Genomic DNA, 12,135 nt, shown 5'->3' with positions numbered 1-12,135 from the left:
TTCTGTAAGAACGCAAAGAACCCGCGATCGTCAGACTAAAGTCACATGGGAGTGAATTAAACTGCATGTAATTAGTCAAACTCAGCCGCAGCCGCGGAACACTGGGCCAGCCCGACCCCAACTCCCTAGCGCGATCCCTCAGGGTACACCCCCCCCCGCACCCTCCAACCTGATCCTGGAACTGCCACGCACGTCAAGACAATACGACCCAAGCACCACCTACATAATCAACAACCGACTCGCCGCGCAAATCCTCAGGTCAAAGTCAGCATAGTAATGCGATGTACCAGATACCAAACCACATCACCGATCAACTAGGTCACCGGCTCGAAACGAGTACCGGAAAAATCGGCCCGAATCAGGTCACCCGGGATCCACGTATGCACCTAAACTCACTCTACTCCTACCCTAGTAACTAAGAGCACACCGAAATCATATAGAAGTAGCGAGTATAATAAAAACAACGGGGGGCCAGTGCAAGCTCATAACACTTAACGGTATCAAGATATATATATAAGAAAATTTCGCAGATACTAAACATGGAGAACTAGAGTACAGGAAACCATCACCGAGCGTCACAACACTGTACGCCGACGTCCGACATAAGACGCCTTCACCACGGTATCTCCAATTGCGCGCGCCGATCTGTGTCCTGAACTGCAAAAGGACGTCAAAACCAGACGCTAAGGAAGGCCACCGGCTTATGTACTAACACCACAGCTATAATCACTTAAGATCCACAACGCTACAGCAAAACCCAACTGGAGATCGGGTTTTCAAACCTGAGATCGCCGTAATGAGCCTCGGAGAATTACCGGCGCATAATCGCACCAAGGGGTATAACTCCGCTTGAATGCCGGGCCAGCCACCCGATCGAACCCTGGTCCCGGAACAAATTACGACATCGAGCTACGAGTCACCCTGGCTGGCTACTCAACATAAATAATCGTGCATGCATGGCAGCTGAACATAACCTCTCCGTGTCGAAAACAATATCTGTCGATAATCTTTTCGATCCGGGTTCCTGACGTGTCTAATTCGACACAGTCTCAAGATCTCTAAAACGCAGGAACAACAGGAGTACTCGTCGCTCACTATCCGGTCTATTGTTCCCGAGAGCTTTTCAAAATATAAATCTGAAGTCGACACAGCTCCAAACAAAAGTGAAATAAGCCGAACTACCACCAAATTACATCACGACCCGCACCTACTTGATTTTGGTTTTCACCGGATTTATAGTAATCTGAGATCTCGGGAAAGGTAATCCAGAGGTACCGATAATCTGGCCGTCTTTTTCGCACGAAGTGGTGACGTCAGAAACAAAAGCAACGAAATTCGACCATTTAAATACGATTGTGCCACGAAAGCCAGCACGATCATGGACAAATCAGTACCATATGATTTATAAAAAACCTACACCCGTGTGACACGCTGCCACAGAGCCACAAGGAGTACAAATTGCACAAAGCCCCTACGTTTACCATAAATTCCACTCTATTTTATGTAAATGGCGGCTCCATGACCTCGTTCTTCTAAAACCCTTTTTGAAACTACATAACTGATGCAGAACGCTCGAAGTTCCGCCGAGACACCACGACTCGCAGGTCTCGAGCGTGCCGGAAGGCGTGCTCCACCAAATACGTAAGCGGTCTGGAATGCGCAACAGGTCACTGGTGGGAAGCTCGCGGGGAGCCATCACCCGAAGTTCTGCCGAAACGGGCTACAGCGCGCCAAGTCGGGGAAGATCGCGTCCAACATGGGCTGAAACCCGACACTGTTGATCCAAAGTGAGGTGAGCAATGTGATCGGCACAGACCAACGATCACCGTGCTCACCTCCGGGGGCATCAGGACAGCCTCGGATCGCCGGATAAGCGCGCGCAAACCCAAAACAGCGGCCAAACAGGCTCCACGGGGTCGACACAGCGAAAACAGCAGAGCGGAGTCTCCCCAACAGAATCTAAGGTGAGCACGATGATCAGCAATTTGCCACGATCACCGTGCTCCCTTCCGTAGGGATCGGGGAGGCCCGGGTCGCTCAAAACAACAAACAACCCAAAAACAGCCCTATTTCGGGCTTGGCCGGAGCAAGCTTGCTCCGGCCGGCTTCCGGCGACACGGCGGCGCGCGCGGGGGCCAGGGATGGGTGCGGGGGAGGGAAGGAGCACGATGCTCACCTCAGATAGCGGCTGGGAGCGGCGGTGGCGACGGCGGAGCAAACCGAGCCCGCACCAACAAGGGTTCGGGTTCCACGGGCACAGGCGGCCACGGCGGTCGGCGAGGGGCTCAGGGGCGACGGAGGAGGGTAGCAGGAGGCCGAAGGGGTGCCAGGAGTGCGGCCTCAAGCGGCGGCGGCGCGGGGAAGAAGCCGCGGATTTGCCTCGGCCCGAGCGGGTCTGGGGCGGCCATGGTTGGCCGAGACGGCGGCGGCGGCCCGCAGCGGCGGCGGTGACCGGCGGGGAAGGTCGCCGAGGCTCCGGGGACGGCGGCGGGGAAGATCTCAGGCGGTGGTGGCGCGCGGGCAGCAGGTGCAACCCAGCTCGGCCTGGGCTGCTTGCAGGCTGCAGGAGCAGCAGCAGCGGCGCTCTGGGCGGCGGTGGCCGGCGGGGAAGGTTCCGACGAGGTCGGGGTGATGCTGGCAGGGTGCATGGAGGCAATGCAGCCTCGGCCAAGGCTCCAACCCGAAAAGAACAGAGGGGTGGAGAGAGAAATAGAGAGAGAGAGATGGAGAGGGAGGAGAAGTAGCTAACTCCGGCGGCCGGAGACGCACGCCGGCGGCCGGGGTACGTGCAGTTAGGGTAGGGGAGGTAGATGGAGTGGCAGGGGGGGTGCGGCTATGGTCTAGGGTTAGGGTTTCCAGTAGCAAACCCTAAGAAACAAAAATATATATAAAGCTCAAATTGCGGAAAAACCCACGAAAACTCAATATTTTAAACTAAGTCGTCCACAGTACGTGTAAAACACACGAATGCCCCTCCACGTGCGATCTCACGCGAAACGGTACATAAAATATCGCGACTTTTGCGAAAATACCGTTTTGCCAACACCGACCTCTCCTCGATCAACGTGCGATCTCCGTAGATCCGTCCGTCAGATTTGCGAACGGATTGCGCCAGTGCGATCAGCACCTCGGAGACAACAATGCTACGATTTTGGTTCACCTCGATCGACCACGGATTCGCGACAAAATCCAACTTTTAATTCCAACAGAATGAATAACACAAAAATACATATAAAACATGTATTTTTGGATTTTCTCGAAATCCGTGCGTCAAACTCAAAATCCGTCAGCGCCACTAGTTCCAGAACAGTTGAACCGGTCGAAACGAGCTATTGGACTGATATGAACGGAGTCCGATACGCACCAGAGGCCAACTCTACTCTGTGGCTTCTCCGGAAAACCGGAGTTACTATTCACTTAAGTGAAAACTAAAAATCGCGTATCTTCTCCATTTTAGCTCAGTTTCTCCTGAAACTTGACGAGTGCTTATGTAATTAAATTACACACATAAACATCATCAACAGAGAGTTTAGTTGCACTGTCAAAAATCTCAGTCCTTACATATAGAGAAAAAAAGTGAGGAAAAAAAATAAAATATTAATTCACGTACCACTCATGCCTCTCTTCTTTTCCTCATTCATTTTGTATTTGACAAACAAAAAGATTGCGAGAACTTAGTTCCAAGCAAACAAGCAATAAAAGGAAAGTAATTTTTTCATGAACTTTAGTTTATCTGAAAATCTACGTCAACTTAAACTTCACTTTCGGTAAAATAAATAGACCCACTATTGATCAAAATGTCTCAACATTATCATTAGCATCAAGCACTTGGTTCTATCAAGTTTTTCACCGTTAGATCTATCCCTTTGATCATTTTCACATGTTAGATCATACTATTCAACCAACCATCCATTCAATCCTAAAATATCACTATCATCATAGTTGTAAATTCTTTAATCCAAAAGCCAAAAATCTAATAGAACCAATGACTTGACGCTATTAATAGTACAGTGGCCTAGGGGGCATAGCCGCCCTAGTATTCTAGCTTCAGTTAGGACCGGGACTTGACGAGGAGAGTTTTGAAGAGGAGTTAGCAAAAGAAGTATAGAGACCCTCTCAACTTTAGCTTTTTTGCAAATAGGAGACTATTACTTTCAATTTTCGCTAGCGTAAATTACAATTTTGGTTCTCAAACCATAGGATACGAGACACTTTGATTCTCAAACTTCAATTTGTAACAATTTCTCGCTTGAACTTTCTAAATTATTACAATCAAGCTCTACAACTTAATTTAGTTAGCTAAAATTAACGTGTTGATGACGTGAAAATAATATGACATCTTAATTATTGCTGTGTCATCAAGCATAACATTGCAACATTACTTCTATATTAGCGACAGATCAATATTTAGTCAACTAAATTGGATTACAGGATTTGATTGCAAGAATTTAGAAAGTTCGAATTAAAAATTACTACAAATTAAAGTTTGAGCACTAAATGATCACGCGCCTCACATTTTAAGGTCCAAAAGCGTAATTTATCGATTTGGCAATTACATCTCCTACATTTTATCTAAGTTCAATAAGCTTATCTTCTCAAGTGAACTTATTAATTGCACAACTATTTTTATCAAATATCGTGCACGTAATCTTTTATGACTTCAAATATATATAAATATACTTCTAATTTTGATAATTATTTTTGACAATCGAAGAATCAATTGAATTGAACTCAAATTTTATCGCTTCTTTTACAGGTAAGAATACTAAAACTAAGATTTTTTGTCTCCTGAAGATGTATAAAACTATATGCAATACATATAGCTGACAAATTGTATAATAAATAACATTAATTAAACAGAGAAATCTTTTGGACTATTTGATAAAGTTTGAAAGAACTAATTTGTCAAAAAAATAAAGGATTAGTTTCATACAAGTCCCTGCAAATATAGTGAATTATAAATATATCCCTACAAAGTCCAACTTTCATATATTATCCCTACAAAAGTCCTGATGTTTTTAAATATCTTCCTCTGGTTTGTTACCATTAAAGCACTGTTTATTTTATAAGTGAAATAATCTTTTTACCATCACAAATATATCTTAATTGAAGAGGGGTAAAAAGGTCAATTCATCTCATTAACTAATTAGGGTTAAGTATTTTACCTATAGTTAACTAATTTTTTCTAAGGAATCTTAACGGCAGGGACATATTTGAAAATATCAGGACTTTTGTGATGACAACATATAAAAGTTGAATTTTATAGAGATATATGTATAATTTACTATATTTGTAGGGACCTGTATGAAATTGACCCAAGAAAGAATAAAAATATAAGGCTCTTGCTTACAAAAATGATAAAATGCAGGGGGGCTTTGTAAATTTTTTTCCAACCACGCGGACGCACCAATAATATATTCTCCCGCCACAAACCTCTATAAATAGTACCCACTCGGAGAGTACGAGACCGGGAACAAGAGCGAGAGCGCTCGAACGAGAGAGAGAGAGAGAGAGAGAGAGAGAGGGGCGATGGATCGGGCTCACGGGAACCTCCGCTGCTTGGTGTGCAACGACGAGATCGAGCTCCCCCACCAAGCGAACTGCTCCCACTGGTTCTGCGGTATCGAATCCAAACCCTCCTCTCTCTCTCTCTCTCCCTCTCTCTACATTTCTCCGCTTTGCCCTAGTTCCGTAGCAATCGATCCTCTTCTTCTTCGCCTTCGTCGCTCTCCTTTCGTTGATCGCACCGATCTTGGTCGGATTCGGGTGAATGAGGAGTTTAATCTCGTTTTCGGAGGTTGTGGGGGTGAGGATTTCGTAAAATTTGATTTGGATCGAGTTGAATCGCTTCTCCGATGCCTCGATAGAGATGATGTTGGCGGTTTCATTGTACGGGATCGGATTCTTCTCCACTTTGCTTGATTTAGTAGTGTAGATTCTCTTTTTCTTCTTCTTCTTTCTTTATTTCGGTAATCGTAGTGATTTTTTAATCGAATGTGTGTAAATGAGGCGTTTAATCCCGTTTCCAGTGTTTGTGTGTTGATGAGTTGAACCGGTACTCTGATGTCTCGATTGAGATGATGGTAGTGGTTTAATTGGGCAGAATCAAATTCTACTCCAGTGCCCTGATTCTGTAGTGTAGATCATTGTGATCATGATCTTTTTCTTCTTTATTCTTGTGGTAGTGGTAGTGATTTTGAGCGAATGTGAATAGCTCCGGAGGAGATGCTGTTTCAGGCTTGCTAGATGAGCTCTCCTTTAATCATTCTCTGATCTTTTCGATTCGGATCAAGATGCACATGTTCGATTTTTTGACATCTTTAGATCTCTTGATCAAGAGGTTTTAGGGTGCCTGCCTATTTGGGAGGAATTCATGTAGAAGTTGAGTTAATATTCCCTATTTATTTGATTGGCTACAGATTGAGTTCCTATTTGGGCTGGTTTCAGGAGCAGCTTTTCTACACTGGGAAGCAGTTAGTGTTTATACCAGTAGTTCTTGATAACAGGACTTTGACAGTATTATTAACAGAGCCAAATAGGGTTGCTATATGACATATTTCATGGTTTTATCATGCCCTTTTTTAGCTTGATTAGTATAAAGGAAAAGTCATTAATTCTTAGAATGCAATTTTATGTCACAAAACTTGGTCAAACTAGGGGGAGAGTTGTAATTATGCACACAATTGTGTGTGGAAATCATTTGCATAGTAAATCCTTAGCATGAGCTTTGACATTAAACAACTAGTAGTTTGGATGTTGAGGTGATGTTGAGGTAATTATACACAATATCATGTCATAAAACTTTGTCCAATGCACTCTTTAGATTACCTTTGTTTCTTTTGTTTTATTGAGTATTGGTAGGCATGACTTAGATTCTTCTATTTGGGGTCAAGTATGTAAAGACACAAGTGTCATAGTTTTAAATTAAATAAATTAAATGTAGATAATCTAACTTGCCTTTTCATTGCATCACAATCGATGTAGAACTAATCCAATTTGTTACCTTTCTGTTGCTCACAGCGGACATGATGTGGCGAATTTCTTTTCTAATATCTTAGGAGACATAGTGACTATAGAGCAAGTAGTGTTTATGATCCATATAAATGCACTTACCTTGATAGGAAAAAACACATGGGCTTACACTGCCTACAACAGGCCATCTCGGATGGTCCCTGAACTTGCAGTTTTTGGATTTTATGTTGCTTGATCAGAAAATTCCCTCAAACTTAATGGTCTTTGCAACTTTTTGACAAGAACATATTGTAAAACCGAATTATGCTGGACAGAAAACTGAACAGCCTTTTTTCAATGATAATCATTAACTTTTGACCAATTTTAATGGAATTTTTTGAAACTAAATAATAAGCTGGTCAAGAGATTCAAATCGAAAATACTGAAGCTCCACAACCTGATTTCAAATGAACTATATTTAAGGCGTGACTGTACTTTTCACCTTCTTCATAGAAAGTTATATTAGTTTTCTGACAAACCCATATGCCTTATCAGGGCACTGCATTCTGGGGGTTTGGCACCATGGATCGGCCCTTAGGCCGTGCAATTGTCCCACTTGCCATCGTCCTATAACTCTGCTCATACCATCTGAGGATGCATTGTGGCGGCGCTATGATTCTGAAGCAAGTTTGGTCATGGAGAGGATTGAGAAATACAACAGCCGTTTCGGCAGATCTTCACAAGGCTTCCTTCAGGTGTAATGTCTCTTGTACCCTCAACAATGTTCTGTTAATTTTGAGAGTTATTCTAAACACAGTTGTAAAATTTAGAACTGTATTGAGAAATCTACTTAGAGTAATAGCCTAAAGATTTGCATAATAAGAGCAAAAGTTTTGCATCTTGTGAATATCTCATTTCCCATTTGATTCTTTATTTATCTAGGCAAGTGACTATTTGCTCATTAGAGTATTTCATCTTTTGGGGTTAACAAGTGGATCGCTTTGTTATTTTAATGTGTTAATTCTGATCAATGGGTTAGCTACATCCATACGGAATCACCCTATGGCGGTTCACTTCAAAAAATAGGAAAACTACATTTTGATGCATGTCTCATTAATTAATTGTGGGTGCTAATTGATTGTAAATATATATCGTTTAAAACTTGAGGTAATGACGGAAGACATCAAGTTCATGGTCATCTTGTTATAGAAAGCCGGTATCTACTTTCTTCCTGAGAACCAAAGGATTGCATCTCTTCCCTATTGTATTGTTTTTAGTGTATTTGAGCTCTTGCTAAATCTTTGTGTTATTTCCTCTTATATGTGTATAAATTTGTATATCCATAACATTGTATATATAGACCTTCTTAGTTTACTTTATTGTTACCGTATAGATGTTTCCAATTAATCAAAGGAGTATTTGTTAATTTTCGGGAAAAAAAAAGTTTGCATCAACAATTCTCTTATTTATTTTAAGAGCCTGATAAGTAAATGCACTTTCGAAATTCAGATCATAAATCTTATTGTGATTGCAGTGCTTGATGGATCTACCATTCTATATTCAGAGGCTGTCCAGAGAATTAATGGATCCTCAAGGCTCGCTTCCTCTTCTGTTTCATGTTCAAGTCTTCATGACAGTTAAGCGTTTTCTTTTCTCGCCTTTTCCTTTTGGCATATATACCCCTGTGAATATGTGAAATTGCAAATACTGCTGCGAAGTTGGTCTGTGCACGCATACTAATGTGAACTTTGATTATTTGTGCGCATGCCTTTCTAGGAGTATCTAACCAAATTATATTTATTTATTTATTTTGAGTTGTTACCCTATATATTATCTGCATAGATACCTTGACGTAGGCATGCATGCAAATATTAAACAAGTTTTTTAAGGATACATAAGCAAATAATAACTCTGCAGGGGTATATTTGCGCAGTTCAATTTATGTGCTCTGTAGTTCGCATACATGCAACTAGGGGTGTAAACGAGCCGAACACGAACCGGCTCGTTAAAATATTGAGCGAAAAAATTCAGCTCGCCGAACACGAGCCGGCTCACGAGCTGGCCAACGAACAATAAGTTAAAAGGATTAGATTGAATATATATAAAAAATAAATTTATAAAATCTTATCCATTAGACTTTGATCTAATAATTGAAATTTTACATATAAATAAGTCTTTTTATAATAGAGCTCATCTTTATATTTTTATTTTGCTAAAAATTAAATAATAAAAAAATATATTATATATAATCAATTATTTATATATATAAATATAAATTAAATAAGTTATATAAATATAAAATATATGTATTCGAGCTGTTATTGAGCCGAACACGAGCGAGCTAACCCCAGCTCGTGTTCAGCTCGTTTATTAAACGAGCCAAAAAATTCAGCTCTTGTTCGGCTCGTTTACTAAATGAGCGATTCGATCTCGAGCTCATTTCGAGCTGAACACGAGCTGGCTCGTGAACGGCGAGCTGGATTGCCACCCCTACATGCAACATACCCTCCTTTTGGGACTTGCTCAAGTTCAAATATTCCATATTCAACATATCATATACAACAAAATAACGTAGTTGTATTAATCCTTGATGCGTTTGGAGATATTAGCACATTTACCCCTGCAATATTATCTGTTAACATATAAATCTCTACTGAATCTGAACTTTCTTTTTTGAGAAAAAGATAGCAAGTTACCTGCTTCATTCATTAAGCAACATGAATCTGAACTTTCACTCGTGCCCTTCAACAACTTAATTTCTTACATATATGTACACGTTTGTACTTAATTAAATGCCCCTCTGAAATTTATTTTCTCACATTCCCACATGTATTGCATGAAGTATTTTTCGAACTACAATCCCATGGTTAATAAAAAAAAACAAATTCATATCTTCATATGGGTATATAACTTCGCACCGGGACATCTATGTAAAAGCCCCTACAATGAATTAGCTCAGCTAAACATCTTCGAAATATTTTCCTACTTAACTGGAACGTGAGGTGAATATTCAGATGATTTATGTTTGTTCTCTAACTTGCAGGTACTTCTTGGTTGCTTATACATTCTGAGTCCGATCGACGTTTTCTCCGAAAGTAATCACACAATATATTACGAATCTCAGCGCACATATGCTGATGTTTAATAAATTTTTCTACATGTATAGGAATCTTCGGACCCGTTGGATTGATCGACGATGCGCTCGTCTTGCTCTTTGTTTTCGTCCACATCGCTTCGATCTACCGCTCGGCACTTCTCCTCCGGTATGGAGGTTTTTGAAAAACCCTTCTCTTCTTATTCCCTCTTTGCCAACACTCTTTTAACATGCCACTTGAAAAGAAAAAGAAAAAAAGAAAAATCCACATATATAGGGTGATGCACACATAGCTAGAGTTGCCACATTTACTACGCAGAATTTCTTACTGCTAAAGGGGTGACTTGTGAAAACCTTTTTTGTTTTTTTCTTTTCCTAAAGGGAGGGAGGAGAAAAAGTTCAAAACTCCCTCTCTCTCTCTCTCTCTCTCTCTCTCTCTCTCTCTCTCTCTCTATCTCTCTTTGTGTGATGTTTCTAATAACCAATTTTGTGTAGCCTTTAGAAGCCATTAAAATTCCTTTTATCTTACTTTGATCGCTATCATTTCTCTATAACCAATACTCTGTCAAAGATATGCTAATGAAAGAAACGAGTTTTAACTACAAGACCATTTCACTTTGTCCCTTTCTTTCATATGATGGATGTATGTAGTGGTTAAACACTGTTGGTAGCTGTTCAATCATAGTCTGATAGCTAATAATTGTGTATCAAATCAATAAATTTCCCTTGTTTTTCCCTAAACTTTAGTTAATTTTTGGTTGGTATAGTTCTCAAAATGCACAATAAAAAAGAGCCAAATTACTTACTAAACTGAACCGGATCAACCGATCGAACTGATTATCACGGTCCTATCAACTATGGAAGTAAAAGCTCTAAATTTTCACCCCGTAGTAATAGTTTGAAATATTTAAGTTTAGTTTATCAGATGCTTAATTCCTAGAGCTCTGATGTGAAACAGAGATGCGTAGTTTGTTAATTCAGATTCGACAAAAATTTGGTACGGGTATAATTCGAATAAAATTCGTATCTCAATTTTTAAAGTTGTTGAAAAATACGGTTTAAAAAATGAGTTCGCTAGTTATTCAGATATTCAATTTATACAGAAATATTATGTTCACCAATTAAAATTTCGGGATAAAAAAATTGATTATTAAACTAAGCTTTTTTTTCTCTAGATTTATGCTACTAGTATATATAGTTATATATGTTTAAGAATATAAAAATAGAAAGCTATAAAATAAAATAGATTAAGTAAAAAAAATAATAGCAAAGTTTATTGTCATCTCCATCTTTATATTTTTCTGATCTATATATTTTGGAAGTCCATAAAGTTTTTCAATAATTCGCGAATAATTTGGGCAATAATTTGGAAATAAATTTTATCTAAAAATTTAGCGCGTTTTTTGGCCGAATAATTCGGCATATGTGAATTATTCACGGATAATAAATCTAATCTAAAATTTTGCATTTTGTTTCAATTTTTGGGAATAAATCATATACATACTGTTTTATTTAGATTTTTGATATTTACAAATAATTTGCGAATTAACTAACTAGGGAGGGAAGTCCATCCACAACTCATTTTAATCGTATAGAAATTGAAAATATTTGGAATAAAAAAAGAAAAAAATTTCAAACACCAATCCAGTAGTATCACACTTGTTCAATTTAGTATCCTGTGGTTTAAAGTGTATTAATTTAGTGTCTTGTGGTTTTATTTTTATTTTTTTATTATCGATTCACTAATTTTTTTCGTTAAATTAGTGACAAAGTTAAAACTAAAGGGTACTAAAGTGAATATTTGATAAAGCTAGATAGGATATTTGAAGTTTTTTGTACATAATTTAATAAAATATTAACTAAAAAGCCGACTAAAGAATAAAAAGAAAATCACAGGACATTAACTTGATATATTTTAAACCACAAGACACTAAAGTAAGAAAATACAAAACTCTACGGGTGCCATTTGAAGTTTACTCTAAAAAAAAAAACAAAAACAAACGAAATAGGAACGCCATCAATAAAGCATTTTTCCAAACGGTATTGCCGGAGTGTTACAATCCGGAATTGAAAGGAACACCAGTAGAAGG

At 39.5% G+C, this 12,135-nt stretch overlaps 1 protein-coding gene across 1 annotated transcript; it reads left to right on the top strand.

The window, feature by feature from the left end:
* The first annotated feature begins 5,501 nt into the window (after positions 1-5,501).
* Positions 5,502-10,261, top strand: LOC109704674 (E3 ubiquitin-protein ligase RNF170-like). The gene is made up of 5 exons (XM_020225437.1): positions 5,502-5,620; positions 7,507-7,706; positions 8,486-8,587; positions 9,995-10,046; positions 10,118-10,261. The coding sequence occupies exons 1-5, from the start codon at positions 5,530-5,532 to the stop codon at positions 10,228-10,230; spliced, it is 558 nt and encodes a 185-aa protein (XP_020081026.1). The 5' UTR covers positions 5,502-5,529; the 3' UTR covers positions 10,231-10,261.
* The last annotated feature ends 1,874 nt before the right edge of the window (positions 10,262-12,135 follow it).

This window comes from Ananas comosus, unplaced genomic scaffold (genome assembly GCF_001540865.1).
Source record: "Ananas comosus cultivar F153 unplaced genomic scaffold, ASM154086v1, whole genome shotgun sequence".
Classification (NCBI taxonomy): domain Eukaryota; kingdom Viridiplantae; phylum Streptophyta; class Magnoliopsida; order Poales; family Bromeliaceae; genus Ananas; species Ananas comosus.
Note: the sequence above shows the minus strand (reverse complement) of the source record. Positions and strands in the feature narration are given on the sequence as shown.